This window comes from Azolla caroliniana, unplaced genomic scaffold (assembly GCF_043228905.1).
Source record: "Azolla caroliniana isolate FFs.n. ecotype wild unplaced genomic scaffold, voAzoCaro1.0.p SCAF_5, whole genome shotgun sequence".
NCBI lineage: Eukaryota > Viridiplantae > Streptophyta > Polypodiopsida > Salviniales > Salviniaceae > Azolla > Azolla caroliniana.
In genome coordinates, this window is record NW_028230440.1 from 348,817 (window position 1) to 365,332 (window position 16,516).

The following is a 16,516-nucleotide window of genomic DNA, read 5'->3' on the forward strand; positions in this document are numbered from 1 at the left end:
CAGCCACTCCAACGACGTGATCTCTGCCCGGTTGCGCTTTTGGCAGAAATGGAGGAACACACCTATGGTGATGCAAGGCGGGAGTGGCCCGGGGTGGAATTACCAGCCCCCACGCTGGTTGTTTCCTACTCACCTGCCACCCTCTCTTCATTGTAGGCCCCAAGAGCCGACTCGTACTAGGCAACATTGAAGGGCATCGCCTTAGATATAGGTAGCTTCTTACATTAAGTTAGGCCGCAAGGCATTGTAAGTAGGCTCATCTTCTTTTACTTGATCAGAGGAAGACTCCCCGATGTGTGTATAAGTCTCCTTGTAGACTCTCTATGTAATAATCCTTCCTAACTAATGGGAAAGTAGCTTCATTTTGAAAAAAAAAAAAAAAAAGTTCTCAATTTGTATGCAAAATACAAATTGTATCTAATAGTGTAGAGCACTAAACAAAGATTGTACTAATGGAATTATTCAACAAGGGCTGACACTCCTAATGGTCCTCCAAGTTGCTTTCAAATGTATCATAATGATAATAGCAATTTTTGTAACTCTATTTATGACACTCAACAATTGTTGGACTATTATTTGCCTTAAAGACACCTAGGTCTCCCATCAATTGTAAGAAAAATGGAATCTTGACCCAAATATGACATTGTCTAATGTAACCATTGAAGTTTATTTAGAAACAAAGATCATAGTGGAACTTTACATCAACATTTTCGGCATATTAGTACCATAGTGTATTACTTCCTCTATTTTCTTGCTTGTTGGAAACATTACTAACATTGAAACTTTCTACATACAATGATGTGGCATCCTGATCTTTACTAAATTCCCACTTGAGTGCCAATTGCTTGGATGGCTTATTAAAGTTCAATTGTTTGGGGAGAAGACAAATGCAAACCATGTTTACATTCAAGAGATTTCCTTGCAATTCCATGGGATTATGGAAGACTTAATATATATACAGATAAGGGTGACAAGAAAAGGATAACAAACCGACTCATTGAAACATCCTCGAGGCAATATTGTTCCTTCTTGCCAAGGAGGATAATCTAAGAAGAGAGATATGTACCCAATATGACCTCATTACTAGAATAGCATAGTGCCAATGATAGGTTTGCAACAAGCTTAAGGGTCTTGAATGGTTAACCACATGTCACTCTAGGAACCCTAACCTTTGTTTTGTAGATGTTTTGATCTTAACCAAGATGCTATGAGTTTATGATAATTGTTATTGGTACAAAATTAACCTTATAGGCCATGATACTTGAGAGTAAGGCTAGACATTTATCTATTCTATCCTAGAAAATAAGGCAATGTAGATTAAGCGAGATCTTGCAGAGAGCAATAGACTTGTGATTTGAGAACATGTCTATAATTCTAGAGGGAGGGGATGAAACATGTGACACCTAAGTTCAAAACATGCTTCTTGTCTGCAAGCTCCTGAAAGTGGAGCAAGCCAAAATGATCTTTCAACTCAAGTTCACAAACGACGGTGAACAAGTAAGAAGCATATATGCATCACATGGCTGAGAGACAAAGAGAGTCTATATTACCGTCTTCTGAGACCAAATTTGGCCCGTGAAACAATTGGTTACAATAATGGGATGTGTACCCAATCATCGAAAAATGAAATAAAATCAACATAGATAAAAGAGTTTTAGTGTGGTACAAAAGATGTTGTGGGGTGTGTGCTAAGACTCGTTTCATTTCCATCCAAGTCTCTCGAAAATGATTGGGAAGTCAAAGGGTTCGATGCAGGTGTGGCTCTTGGTTCCGATATAAAAGGTATCCCAACCATATCGTCTAAATGGGGTAACTCACGTTCCTTTATCTTCTTAATTGCTTTTGCATGACGTGTGACTTTGAGGACATATCCTGAGGGCATTTGATTGTTCTTTGGTTTTCTACTTTAGCGAGGGAGAGGCCGAGTGGTGCAAGTGTGTCCACGTTCATTGACCCCCTCTATTAAGTGGTTACACGTTGGTGAATATTAGAGAGGATATGGTTAACATTTTGTAGCTTATTCTTTCTATGTTGTTTTAGCTCTAAGATATACATACCTTCTTTATATTCGAGGTATCTAATAGTTGGGAGAGGGTCCTAATATCTCTTGGTATTTTCCCCTTGTCTCAACGTAAGTTGGACACTCTCATGTAAAGTGACACTAATCCTCTATCTCTATGTAATATAATCTATATATCCTTTCCTCTCTAGGAGTAGGGACTTCATTAGCATGACCATTTTCAATCTCAAGTTGGTGAGATGATACTCTAAATTGTCCAATGGCAACCCTAAATGCATTTGGTAAGAAAGTATCTAGATATTTTGGTTGTATAATAAACCTAACTTAGAGAAATGCATGAAGTGTTCCTTATTGTACAACATTTTAAATGGGAGTGGCTCTAGTGGGTTGATCCATTTATGTTGACAGTAAATTTGTCATATTTCTTGGCGTATCACATTTTATTATAGTCCTCATGAGAGATTAAAGTTTTATTAGTCTCGTGGTTGTATGGAGGTAGGTTATTAATGTCTAGGCCGTTAGCAAAAACCCAACTTACCACAATGCTATACTAGGAGCTAGTATTGTCAAACTCGTAAAATGATCGAGATGCCTCGAAAGCTTGACGAGATATCCTATCTTGTGATTGGCTATGTATCCAACTAATAAAAACTATTAATTGAAAAAGCGTTTCTACTAGCATAAGGAATAAAGTGAACTCTGCTCTAATGATGTCATGCGACATTGTTGTTTTGCTTTAGAGTTGACGTGATAACATCGTCACCAATGGTCTCTCTAATTGTGTCCACATGAAAGGTGGTAGTCCTAGAGCCCAAACCACTGCCACATACATGAGGGGAAAGTTTTATGAATGAGTCGAAGAGCCACCCCTTAGTTCGTGGCTCTTGGAAGTATGCCCGGTGGCATTGTCTCTCTAAGAATGAGAGGGATGCATATCCTCAAGATATACATATGATCCAACTACCTAAATTGGTCTATGAGAGAGTGTTAGGTGACATTTAGTCCTAACTTGAGCAGATATGTGGAAGATAAGGACTCAATTTTCCCTAGTTTCACTACCAATCCTCTTTGTGTGCAAAAGTCATCTAAGGCATTAAGGTGCCTTTGTAGTTCATGTTCAAACTTAGAGAGTAAAACTATGTTGTTCGATTGATTGTTTATTTCTAGCCTTGACAATCATTCAATGAAGAAGGAACATAAAAGAGCAAAGTGTGATTTGGTCGCTAAGTGACACATGCACGCATGCACACACACACACACATACATACATACATACATGTAGAGATACATGTTGGGTCCGAAAAAGAAAAGAGAGAGAGCTAAGATGGTAAGGTTGCCCAATGTATGTAAACTACAATAACCCCTACATTCCACAACGACATCAAGTAAATTAAGAGATATGTATGGAATAAGAAAGAGGTGAGAAAATAGGGTTTCGAACCCGAGACGTAGTGCTGTGATATTTTTGCTTGGAGCTTTTTATTCACATGACTTATTACTTGAGTCCAAATGGTTCATTCGAACTGTTAATTAATTATATAGATTTCATACACTTATCCATGTTTGAAAATAATTATTATAAAAAATAAATGAATTATTTTCATTGCATTTAAGTTTTTGTTTTTATTATTATTTTCGTGTGAGCGCTGCTAAAACACAGTCCCAGGGCAGGGCCTCTCTCTCTCTCTCTCTCTCTCTCTCTCTCTCTCTCTCTCTCTCTCTACTCTACTCTACACACACACACAGAGTGGGCGCAAGATCTGTGGCCTGCAGAATTAGTGACTCCATTTCTTCTCCTTCTTCAGTTCTTTCTTCCCCCCACCGAATTGCTCCATGTTTTTACCTTGAATTGATCTCCATTGCGGCTTCCTGCGAAACCCTCCTCCCACTAGATGAATTACCACCCAATGAAGCATTCTGTGCTTTCTCAGATCTGTAAGGTAAGTCCATAGCTATGGCACCGCTTAATTTTCTGAGACAAGAGGCAGATGCGTGTTAGTGGCCCTAAACAGAAGCTTTTCCTAGTCTGATGCATGAATTAATGACGGAGGAACAGCGCTGAATTTTGTTTTAATCGCCTCACGAGTGTTTCTTCATTTCGAATTATATTCTCTAAATTCTGAGTTTATTCTCTTTCACTGATTCACTGATTTCTGACTTTATTCTCTTTCTCTTTCTCTAAATTTGTGAAGAAATAGTAGTGGGGAATCAGTCACATTATATTCTCTAAATTCTGAGTGACTGATTTCCCATTACTATTTCTTCACAAATTTCTTCTCCTGAAGTACTGATTTCTCATCGCAGTATCTTCACTAATTTCTTCTCTCGCGGTGGTGATTTTCTTCACTGTTTTAATTTCTAATTCTTTTCAGTGACAGATGTCCCAAGTGAATTCTTCTCTTTCTGTCACAAATTTCTTCTCTGGACTTTAATTCTCCTTCATAGATCTCTTTTTCTCTTTCAGTAACGATGAATTTTTCACTGATTTCTGCTCTTTCAGTAATACATTCCTTCACCGTTTCCTCACTGAATTTTCTTCTGTCCTCGTTTCCAATTTCTTAATTTCTTCACTTCCTCTGATCTCTCCCCCTTTTTTGCTAGGTTTTATTCCAACAGGCTCCCAGATCTCTCACGCAGTGTTAATAAAGAAGCCATAGTTCCTGCAGAAACCAGATATTCCCTTTCTGTTATCACAGTTTCTCAAGGAAGAATGCATTACCGATCAAGAAGAAACAGCAAGAAATCAAATTCTTTTGTACACTTACAGTTTTTCAAGGAAGCAACCATTACTGAGGGAGCTCGAAGCTTTTGTTATATTATAGCTATTATCGAAGAAAAGTTTTTGATATAACAGTTTCGCAAGGAAGAATGAAGGAAATACATCGTTTTACTATGCATAACTCTCACGGAAGAAGCCATTACTGAAGAAAGAAAAAAAATTGCTAAGTAATTGCAACATAACATTTCTCAAGAACGAAGTCATCACTGAAGAAACTAAATCCTTTGTTGTGGCAACACTTCTCAAGTAAGAAGGAACGAAGTATATCCTTTTGTTATTAACGGTTCTCAAGGAAGAATCCACTATTGAAGAAACTAAATATCTTTTTGTTAGAACAGTTTCTCAGGAAAGAAGCCATTACGAAAGAAAATAACTCGTTTTCTTTTGATATATTGCCACGGAAGAAGTCATTACTGAAGAAAACGAAATCAAGATAGAATCGCCACTGAGAAACTATCAGCCCTTAGTTCCTATAATACTTCTCATCATGACATGAAAGCAAAAGGCCAGTGTTGTGTTGTTGTACTCGAACATCATGTGTTCTGTAATCCTTCATCCTTCCAATTGATATGAACTATCAGGAAAGCTTCTCATGGGGTTTGGACATCGAAGAATGGAAACAGAAGCATGTGGAAGTGGAAGTAGTGGTGAGGGGGATGAAAAGGTTGAAGTTATCACATGCCCTATGGTCATTGAACAAAAGGTAAAGAAAGAGAGGTCAAGGGAAAAAGAGAAAGAGAGAACAAAGTTGAGAGAAAGACACCGTCGATCCATTACCTCAAATATTCTCGCAGGATTAAGAAGATATGGGAATTATAACTTGCCTATCCGTGCCGATATTAATGATGTTATCAAAGCTCTCGCTCGAGAGGCGGGCTGGACAGTTGAAGCTGATGGAACTACGTACCGATCCAAGGTACGAACACTTGCTTTCCATCCTTATGCTTTCTTCTTCATAAGATAATGTCTTCCATTTACAGTGTGCAAGTATGAAACAATGTTATGCTTCCTTATGCATGAGATATGTCTTCCATTTGAACCGTGCAATTATAAGCATAGTTCTCCTCGATGAGATATGTCTTCCATTTGCAGTGTGCAAGCATGAAAAATCTCCTGAAGCTATTAAACTTGCATTTTTAAGTGGTTTGATTGCGTCTAACCTAAGAATGTTCCAGTATTGCTGGCTTGTTTTTTTGGCGAAAGCACAAAGAGGAGCACGAGAGAAAAAAATTGACGTTGATTTTATGTGCAGCAACATGTTCTTTAGGTCAGAAAAGGACTGTTCCCAATCTTCTTACGGCCAAATCGGAATCTAGACCTCCCAGCTTAGAGAAGAATGGGTAGCCTAGAGAGGCCAATTCCTAATACGAGCTTATAGGGGAAACCTACTACCGTTTAAGGGACGTGGTTTTTATGGGGCAAGAAATGTCATATTTTTCACTTCTATGAAGCATGGGATAAACCAATGTGCCAAAAATTAGAAAAACAAGCGTTATTATTCTGTGAACTAAAAGATTGCACTCCAAGTGCTTATTCAAAAGTTGAATCGTTATGTTTTCATTTTTGCTCTATGTATTTCGTCACCAATATTTTTTGCATTGATAGAGTTTCTTAGCTTAGGAGGGTCTGCCATATATGTTTGCTTCTTTAACCATGTGAAGATGGCTTCTCTCATTATTACCTCACTATCTCTCAATCTGCTCTTTTTACTTAAGAGATTTTCAATAGGATAGAGTAGAATGTTCTAAAACGTTAACTTGTGACAAAAAAAAAGAAGTTTTGAGATTGGGGAAAAGGAGGATGAAAGTTCCTCTGGTTGCCTTTTTTAGGGGAAGCTATAAAAATATGATTCTAACTCTGATATATTAAAACATTAAGCTTAGTGTTTCTCAAATCTATATATCCGTATGTTAAGTATGCCTGGTGTTTTCTCAAAACTATTTTCTTACGCTTGATAAAAAGAAACATATTGGTGACGAAATACATATAGCAAAAATATTTTCTTACGCTTGAGAAACAGTCTTCTATAATCTCATGAAAAAAGCATCATGCAAAACATTTAGGAGTTCCATCCCACCTGTGACTTCCTCTTTTTACAGATTTGTCACCGATTCATCAAATCGCATTGATTCTATAATCCACCCCCTTCAATTGATCGTGCATTCAAGTTACCAGTAACCACAAATATGCAAATGTAAGCTCAAGTAGAAGCTTTGAATGCAGTTTGATCTTTTTCTTACTACCACATCTTGGTAGCTTACATGCTGTGGGAAGGGGTATAAGTTTGAGAATGCTGTATTGATCATTGAACATTCGATCATTTTAGCGCCATGTTCAATCAATTAATCAAGATTAATAAACGCATCAATTGATTGATCAATTACCCTTGTGATATAACTCAAGCCATCGTGCTTATTATCTGAGTGATAGCATATTTCAATAAAATGCCCTTTTTGCTGGATCATATGTATTCGCATTGAATATGTTTACGAATCGATTTACACCAGATTATAGCTTTAATGTGCTAATCCTTTACTCTTTGTTTGATCCTACCGATTCCAACCTTACTTAAGCCTGCTTCGTAAAGAGAGCCACCTTGCTGAATAAGGATATTTTTTGTTGGATGTGCCTGGTATCGAATCCTACCTCAGTAATTTGTCTACTTTCAACCTTACTAGGCGCAGTTCACAAAGAGGCCAACTTGCAGAATAAGGATCTTTTTCGTTGGATGTGCTTGGTATCAAATCCTACCTCAGTAATTTGGCCAAATTCAACATTACTTAGGCACGGTTCACAAAGAGGCCACCCAGGTTTCAATGTAAAGACTATGTTCGCAAGGGTCTCTTCATTGGATGTGGTAGTTCCAATCCAGTTGCTAACTACGTTCTTTCTAATACGTCTTGCTTAGTTTAGTTTGTCCAGCCTTAAATCGTAGGAAGCTGAAGCTATTGCCACCCTTTTTCTTCAGCAAATATAATTTTTCCACATCAATATGGGAATACTTCCTTCCATCCCAGTATGAACCTGGACGCACACTTCCTTTGTGAACTTTTCTAGGATAGGTGCCTTCGAAGTATTTTCTACATAAGTGTTCCAAGTTGCAGCAGTTCTTGAGATGGATCTTCATAGATTTCATTAAGTCTTACGTTTACTTCATTAGTGTCTTCCAAAATACAGAGAGGATCCAGTGAAATGCATATTCACAGATGCCCCTCTCACACTAGATTGGGCATTTTGGAATTCAGATTTGTCGTGTATGCTCATTGACTTCTTTCCTGATGTATTCATGTAGATGTGTTTCACTATCGGTAAGTACGGAAGCTAGAACTTGTATCATGGAGATTGAGGATGCCATTCCAGAATCCAAGTTGTTTTTATCATATACATGCTTAATTTGAAGAAGTATTTTGTGTCTTCAGAGTTCAGCACAACTCAAAGTCCACCATAGTTTGTCAGATAGATCTGCCTTTGGGTCGAAAACATGTGTATCTGGTAATGAAATCTTCCTCTGCGTGGAAGAATTTCTTAATAGGCTCATATATGCCGCATTTTCTAGAAAGCAAATGGCTTTTTGAACAAAATTGTTTGAAATGTGTCCCATCCTAGCAGCCATATATTATATTTGATTGATTTGTAGAAAATTCCATAAGTTAAAATAAAGTTTATGCATACACCATCTTTTGGCGTTTACAATTTTCGTTTTCGTTTTCTTTGACATCCATTTAGGCATATTCTACATGGGTTTCCTCACCTGCAACTGGAAGTATGTTTTCTGCTGGTCAGTTCAGTACACAAAAGGGATTCCTGTCTGATATGTCAGATAGTGAGATGAAGCCATCTGAGCTGGTTGATATGAAAGAGAATTTTGTATCAAAAACTCAAAGCCAATTTAACCTGAAAGCTAGTCCAAGCCTTCTTTCAACTGGTTTTGACAGAATTCCGGGGGACTTCAAATCAAACACAAATGGGAAACAATTGGTACAAGATGAACAGGTGAGTTTTATTCTTAAAGAAGTCGTTACTATCCATTAACTCATCAATGATATGTTAGCAACTTATTTCTAACATGTCTTCTAAATCATGTTGCAGATTAAACAATTAGGAAGTGTGGATTCAAACAGAGATTACCTAGGAACCCCGTATGTTCCTGTGTACGTAAGCCTACCTGTAAGTGAAACTCGCCCATTTTAATCTAATAATTTCTGGTAACGATATATATCCATGAGTCGGAGAAATTTTGAACAGATTGCTTACATAATCATGACACAAAAACTAGTTCATATATTAGTTCTCCTATTCTGGAAATTCCTCTTATTACGGTATGAAGGAATTTCATGATTGAGATTGGCTGCGCTTTTTTTTTGGCTTAAAAGAGAAAACTAATATATGTAGAATATTTGTATCGTTTATTCTGCTCTCTAATTTCAACATGACAAGTGAGAAGGACAATTTTAAAGTGGATATGATGCTGATAATAGATGCTATGGGATGTGATAAAGTTATTTGTACGTCGCTGCAGTACATGCCTGGGAATTATCAATTGGTCTAAGAGGATTATCTCAGATATTCCCATTGCCATCCTAATTTAAATTTCATGAGTAGATCACCGAATGTTCCCTTAGTCCTGATTAATAGTATTTCAAGAATCCTTAAACGCCGATGGTCTCTACTCTCAGAATTCACAATTCTAATTTCTAAATTTTTCCTCATAAAGACGTTAATGCTTTGTTGTTGACACACGATAATATTCTTTTTGCATCTTTAGTTTAGAGAGGTGTTCAAGACGCACATTTTGTGGCACCTAATCTCCTTTTGTAGAACAAAAAGACCAGTACGCCATAGGTTGGAAGATTGTGCCTTTCCAAAATGGCCAAAGGTTACTCCAATATCCTTGAACAGTGTAAATAGTCTGTCCAGAGTCTCTTCATTATCAAGTTATGAAGATAGTCTTTTGGAAAGAAAGTTTTCCTGTTATTGTATTCTGGATATGGAAGTTTTTGCTGTATGTAAGAAACCAGATTATTCCACCTCATTTTGACCACTTCTTCCGAAAATTGGTATGCAGCTATCTGTCTTTAGAGATCGCAATCAATTAGTTGATCCAATTGGTCTGAGACGGAACCTTGCTGATTTGAAAACTGCAACCGTTGATGGTGTTATGGTTGAATGTTGTTGGGGTCTTGTTGAAAACGAGAGTCCTCATCAGTATGATTGGTCTGGATATGTAAAATTGTTTCAAATTGTGAGAGAGGTGGAGCTGAAGCTACAGGTATGTTTCCTCCAAAATACTTGTGGAAAAGATTTAGAACAACCTTGTGCTCAAAGGATATAATTCCATTTCCATCTGCACAGGTGGCTATGTCTTTCCATGAATATACTGATAATGACAATGATGTACATATATCCCTGCCAACCTGGATATTGGATGTTGGAAGAGAAAATCCTGATATCTTTTTCACAGATCAACAGGGTAGGCGGAATAAACAATGTTTAACATGGGGTGTGGACAAAGAACGGGTTTTGAAAGGGAGAAATGCATTGGAGGTATTGGGTTAAAATGCTTCAAAAGTTTGAAATCTTTGAATTTCCTGAAGTGCTGGAGTGCAATGTGCATAAATACGGTTATAGAGAAATATTTATTGCAGGTGTACTATGACTTCATGAGAAGTTTCAGACAGACTTTTGAGTGCTTTTTTGGAGATGGAACCATTGTATGTGTGGAAATAGGACTTGGAGCTAAAGGTGAATTTCAGTATCCTTCTCATTCGAAGTCACATGGATGGATGTATCCTGGAATTGGAGAATTTCAGGTTCTGCTAAGGTGTTTGCTTTCATCTTTATTTTTGCTGGTTTTGTTGGTTGGAGTTTCTGACTAAATTCCTTTTTTTATATCCAGTGCTTTGACAAATATATGATGAAACATCTAAAGGTAGCTGCAGACGCTAGGGGATGTCCTGACTGGGGTAGAGCACCACAGCACACAGGGCATTATAATTCATCTCCTCAAGATGCAATTTTCTTTTGTGATGGAGGTGAATATAATAGATTCTATGGCCGTTTCTTTCTTCAATGGTATTCACAAATGTTGATTGATCATGGGGATCAAGTTCTTTCTTTGGCAAATATCGTATTTGAGGGAACCGAATTAGTAGTTAAGGTAAGTTGTACTCTTTTGTGGCATTGGAAACTGTAGTCTAAAATTAGAATTATAAATCATGAACTTGCCTTGTAGATATCTGGTGTGCACTGGTCGTATAAGACACCAAGCCATGCAGCTGAACTAACCGCAGGCTTTTATAATGTTTCTAATCGTGATGGTTATTCTCCCATTGTACAAATGCTAGCAAAACATAATGCTGGTTTGCAGTTTGTGAATGTTGAGCATGGAACTGTCCCTCCACAGGACAGTTTCTTCAATGCATTAGTATGTCCCGGAGGACTTCAATGGCAGGTATAATACTCAATCTATGCTTCTGATTTGAAAAGATGTAAAATCCATTATTTTGATTGACATATTTTTTACTGTGAAAAAGTTGTATTATTGGGTTGCCAGAGTATGAATACGCAGATCACTAACAACTTGATATGCTGCATCAAGAAGGGAAGCTAAAACTTCCATGTATCTTGAGGATGATAGATGTCGATTGCTGAAGTTGTTAAACTAAGTTACCACCTCAATAATTCTAGGGTACATGATGGATATTGGACCCATAATTGGGTCTTTGGTACTTTCTGATAGTTGGGCATTCGGTACACAAGGGAACCTAAGACTTCCATGTGCTAGTGAAACTTCAAATATCAGGGATCTTGAGAATGATCGATGTTGATTGCTGATGTAGTTTAACTGGGTGTTTGGTACTTTCTGGTAGTTGGGCATTCAGTACTCAACTACCAGTAGACAAGGGAACCGAAGATTTCCATGTGTAGTGAAATTTCGAATATCAGAGAACTTGCGAGCGATGGATGTTGATTGCTGATGTAGTTTAACTTGGTAACCACTAGATCATTATAAGGTACATGATAGATATTGATGCCATAGTGACTTTCTGGTAATTCAACTACCTTCAGACCTTTCTGGTACCGGGAGTAGTTAGATATCTCTTGGCGGATATTGAACTCTGAATCTCATGGTAGTAAGATCGATACTTTTAACCATTAGTCTGAACAACGGAGAAAGTAACTTCCACTGAATTAACATATGGACTTAGCAACAAAAATCTTATTATTCCTCTCACGAAAAGGGTAATTATTCCTGGAAAGTTAAATGAATCACTTAGAAATCCTTATGCAAAAACCGAGTATGTAAATAAGGCTGAAAGGTCCTGTGGAAAGCCTAATTATTGCTGGGGAAACAATGCATGCTACTTTGGAGTCATTCTAAAAATTGGTGTAAATATAAAATAACTTCTGAAAAACTGAAGCCATGCCTTTCTTCGAGAGATACACTTTTAAAGCTTTATTACATGGCGAAAGTTCTTTTTATACAGGTTTTAAATGCTGCCTGGGATGCTGGAATCTCTATTTCTAGTGGAAATACACGGATGTGTCACGAAAGAGATTACTACACAAAAGTTGTGGTAGATTCAAAACCTTATGATGATCCTGAATCACATCATTTGGCTTCATTCACATACTCTAAGCTAAGCCCTTTCCTCATGGAAAGAACTAATTTTGAGGAGTTCAAACGCTTTGTATCATCAATGCATGGTAAGAGGTTTCTCCATTTTTCTCTTTTGGTCATTAATTTATTTATTTTTTTGTAAAATCGAATTGCCAAACTAGATTTCTGAGTTTTGGATGCATTGTTGACCTTTGTGTTTGAGTAATGCATATTTTTTTAAATAATAATTCATGCAATCTAACTCCACTTCAAAATATGGGAATTAGGATGAAAAGATTAGTTCTTATTTTACTATTGTTTAGATTGTTCTTGGAATGTTCAATGGAATGAAGTTCATTTTATTGCAAGGCTCCATTTCCCCTTCATAATGAGCATAATTTGGCTAAGTTATTTCTAGTGCATCTCCAGAGTTAGGGACATAAGAGAGATAACTGATCACCTCCATAGTCCAATTTCTTCATTGGTTTAGTTAGTTATAAAGAAAGATGGACAACAGAACAATCCAAGTGTTGAATTGGAAATTTGTGTTCTATTGTGGGCATTTCTTAGTTTCTCCTATGGTGTTATGTGCATTAACATTATCCTTCTCTCTCAATGCAGGGCTAGCTTTGGTGTAGATTTCTCTTTCTGGGATGGATTCCCCACGGTTATTTCCACCATTCAACTTTTTAACACCATTACATGCAGAAATCCAAAAGACGTCTCATTTTTTTGGGTGACTCAGTACAAGTTCATTTGTATTATAGTTTACATTAGCAAGCAAACAGGTCTGTATGGGATTGTGGTTTGTCAGATACCAGGTGCGGGGGGATGAAGGTTTTATTTAGGTGTCAGAAGTTAACATCCATGTAAGAGTTTTAGACGACTTATTCCAGCGTCTTCATTAACAAAATGTATGCCAACGAAAACAGACATCCAGATGGTAGATGAGATGTATACAAGCAATTTTAAGAATAATTTTGCTTTCAAGATTGAAATCATTTGAATTTTTTTGGTAGTTTATGGAAAGATTGAAAATGAAGATTAATTGCTGGCACAACTGTCCTGGAGAATTCATGTTTAAATCTATGGAATGCAAGTGAACCAAAACTTGAGAACCTATATTCAGTGCAATCTACTTAGACACAAATAGAAATGTGAAAATGCTCAATTTGTTAATATATTAGGGGCATAAATATTATGTGAACATCTAGCCCATTTGTAATGAAGGGATGAAAAAAGAATGTCCAATTTTGATGAATGAAACATGAAAATGCTCAATCTGTAAACATATTAGGGGCAAGAAATTTATGAGAAAACCTAGCCTGAATATAGTGAAGGTGAAGAAAAAACAATGGCTGATGGTTACCAAGAAAGTTATAGTTGTACAACTGCATAATCATTTTACATTTACCAAGAAATGATTGTAGTCTTGTAAACTTGATACCAATTAACTGCTAAACCTACCCATGTCATTAATACAATTATTGAACATTGTAAAGGCCTTTTCTGTGTTCCACACAAATCACTTTCTGGAAATTTATGTGCAATTCATTCTGCCACCATGATGAGTTCATTCACTTTGATAGAAGATTTGTTTGTTTCATTTCTTTGCATGTATATATGAGCAAATGGCCTAATATATGTTACAATAAATAAAATCTCAAATAGGCAAAACACCTTTCTCTATTACCTCATATCATCTACATTGATATAGTAATTTCTCTATTGAACTAGATCACAATTCGCAATAGAAATAACTTTTGTATTGAGCCAAGAATTCTCATATGGTCAACTTATTACACACTCATGAGGTTCCCTCTTTCTGAGCAAATGGCCTAATATATGTTACAATAAATAAAATCTCAAATAGGCAAAACACCTTTCTCTATTACCTCATATCATCTACATTGATATAGTAATTTCTCTATTGAACTAGATCACAATTCGCAATAGAAATAACTTTTGTATTGAGCCAAGAATTCTCATATGGTCAACTTATTACGCACTAATGAGGTTACCTCTTTCTCTTGCAAGACTAATAAACAGAGATCCTAAAGAGGGGATGCGTGATTACATCCACAGTAATGGATTATCTTGTATACATAGTCTCGAGGTTACTCTGGTCACATGCATTGGGTTTCTCCGTATTCCATGCCACGAAATCAAGAACTTAAATCCAGTAAATCAATTGTGTATCCTAGGTTTGATGCTCATGCTGATGTTTGGAAAGGCTCGAGAGACTACCAAGGTCTCTTTTAAAAGGAAACGTCTTTGAGAATGATCAATCGATTACTCCCACAGGCTAGTTTTAGATATTATTAGGTCAGTATAATTCATGCTTCACCATGATGACCTTCTCATATGAGCATGTATGATAAATATACAGTCAATTTATTCACCAACACCAACAAATGTATTCACACAGCCTTGTGCGAAGAAAATATGCAATGGGTGCATTTTAACATCCATATGAATCCCAATTTCTAAGCAGAATATAGAATCGTTTCTTCAACGTCATAATGGGCATTCTCTCCAACCACCACCCAAGCCTCTGCCACTCTTTGCACTTGTCCATGGTTCAAATCCACAATTGTGAAATTCCTTTTGGTGTGCAAACCTTCAGAATCATTGATGGTTAAATCAATTACCCGAGGAACTACAGCAGCATTTAAATAAATGGTCTTATCCATCCCTCTCACTAGCATTGTCCGATAACCTCCATAAGCTAATTGCTTGTGCATATGGCCAAAGATTACCAAAACGATATCGTGTGAACCTTGTTCTTTCACACTTTGTAATGCCATTGCAAGGTCTGCCCATAGAGAAACAAAAGCATATAAAATGCATTTAATACATTAAACAATTTACCTGTATTAAATATAAGTTTCGGATCAGTTTAGTAGGGTTTTTTCCATTTAAACGAAGATACATATCATTAAAGCTTATGGAAAGATAATTTAGGAAAAAACCTGGATCGCCGTGGTCTCCAGACTCATCCTTGATCCAATCTCTACCACAAATATCAGTGGAATCTGACCCTAATCCTGAAACACAAGAAATAAGAAAAACTTATATTACATCCTTGATGTACGACATGAGATCAGGAGTTCAACTCCTGCTTTTGGTTCCACAAAACCCATTGAGTAATGATAAAAACTTCACACAGGAATGGAATGATGAGTCCTTCAAGTATTGTCCGCTCCTTGGTACTACCCCCCCCCCCCCCCCCCATCCCACCCCAGTTATTTGTAAAACATTCGTTTATGTTCAGTGTGTATTGATCACAACTTCATACTCTAAAGTCTTACTCAAGTAATGATAATGCACTCCATATAATGCTTTTTGCCTCTAGTATCCTGCCAATATAATATATGCATGTCTTTGAACGTTAAGACATACCCCAAGCTATATATACTATTTGAGCATGAGCCATGCATATAATATGTTTCCTACCTGTTGGTCCATTGTGTGCGAGAAAAATCAGGGCATGTTCTCTTGGTGCCTCCATTGCCAGGGCTTCTATTTTATTGGCACTTTCCTTCATTCCTTTGACACCCCATCTGTATCCACATATTGATTGATAAATATCACAGTGACAAAATGCATGCTTCTACAAACAGAACACTATTTGAGATTTGCTGAAATTTGAGAGGTTTAGAATGTATAAAGAGTGAAGAGGTATTATAATGATGATCTCCTTCAAATCCAAATTGCACCACCTTTTACAAGAATCAAAATCATTGCTCTAGAAAAAACTGCAACTGTGTTGCGATCACATTGCCTTTCCTTTTCCTAATGACTTCTTTCTGCTACTTCAGCATGTTGCAAATATCAAAAAATGCAAACCTTTTAGAAACAATGTTAGTAGAACTGCCAAACGTGTCTCCCCCAGATGAGAGGGGACGTCCACCAACAATGCTTAATTTCAGTTCTGGAAAATCCCTTCGCTTGTAGCCAATATGAGTTTCTCCCAAACTACAGAAAAAACTATCTTTCAGTTGACTGCAGAAGGAGCAATTGCATATTACATATATAACCAACATGCATATGCATAATACATACATTATATATAGAGAGAGAGATGGGTAACATGGACGATATATTAGAAAGAGCT

The 16,516-nt window shown here is 36.9% G+C and overlaps 2 protein-coding genes across 3 annotated transcripts in view; one reads left to right on the forward strand and one right to left on the reverse strand.

Annotated features, from left to right (window-relative positions):
- Positions 1-3,758: 3,758 nt before the first annotated feature.
- LOC147863436 (beta-amylase 2, chloroplastic-like) lies at positions 3,759-13,397 on the forward strand. 2 transcript variants are annotated; one of them, XM_087319223.1, is made up of 11 exons: positions 3,759-3,960; positions 4,622-5,715; positions 8,526-8,792; positions 8,889-8,966; positions 9,865-10,068; positions 10,152-10,343; positions 10,445-10,609; positions 10,696-10,956; positions 11,032-11,250; positions 12,287-12,506; positions 13,021-13,397. In XM_087319223.1, the coding sequence occupies exons 2-11, from the start codon at positions 5,392-5,394 to the stop codon at positions 13,035-13,037; spliced, it is 1,947 nt and encodes a 648-aa protein (XP_087175349.1). In that variant the 5' UTR covers positions 3,759-3,960; positions 4,622-5,391; the 3' UTR covers positions 13,038-13,397. The 2 variants fall into 2 exon arrangements, with proteins under 2 accessions (XP_087175349.1, XP_087175350.1); XM_087319224.1 differs by lacking the exon at positions 3,759-3,960 and adding an exon at positions 4,309-4,519.
- Positions 13,398-14,669: 1,272 nt separating this feature from the next.
- Positions 14,670-16,516, reverse strand: part of LOC147863437 (Calcineurin-like metallo-phosphoesterase superfamily protein) — an 82,892-nt gene continuing 81,045 nt past the window's right edge. The window contains exons 7-10 of the mRNA XM_087319236.1: positions 16,249-16,377; positions 15,856-15,962; positions 15,372-15,446; positions 14,670-15,214 (exon numbers count right to left, since the gene is read on the reverse strand). Of these exons, the coding sequence (XP_087175362.1) occupies positions 14,886-15,214; positions 15,372-15,446; positions 15,856-15,962; positions 16,249-16,377 (640 nt within the window). The 3' untranslated portion in view covers positions 14,670-14,885. The remainder of the gene's footprint in view (positions 15,215-15,371; positions 15,447-15,855; positions 15,963-16,248; positions 16,378-16,516) is intronic.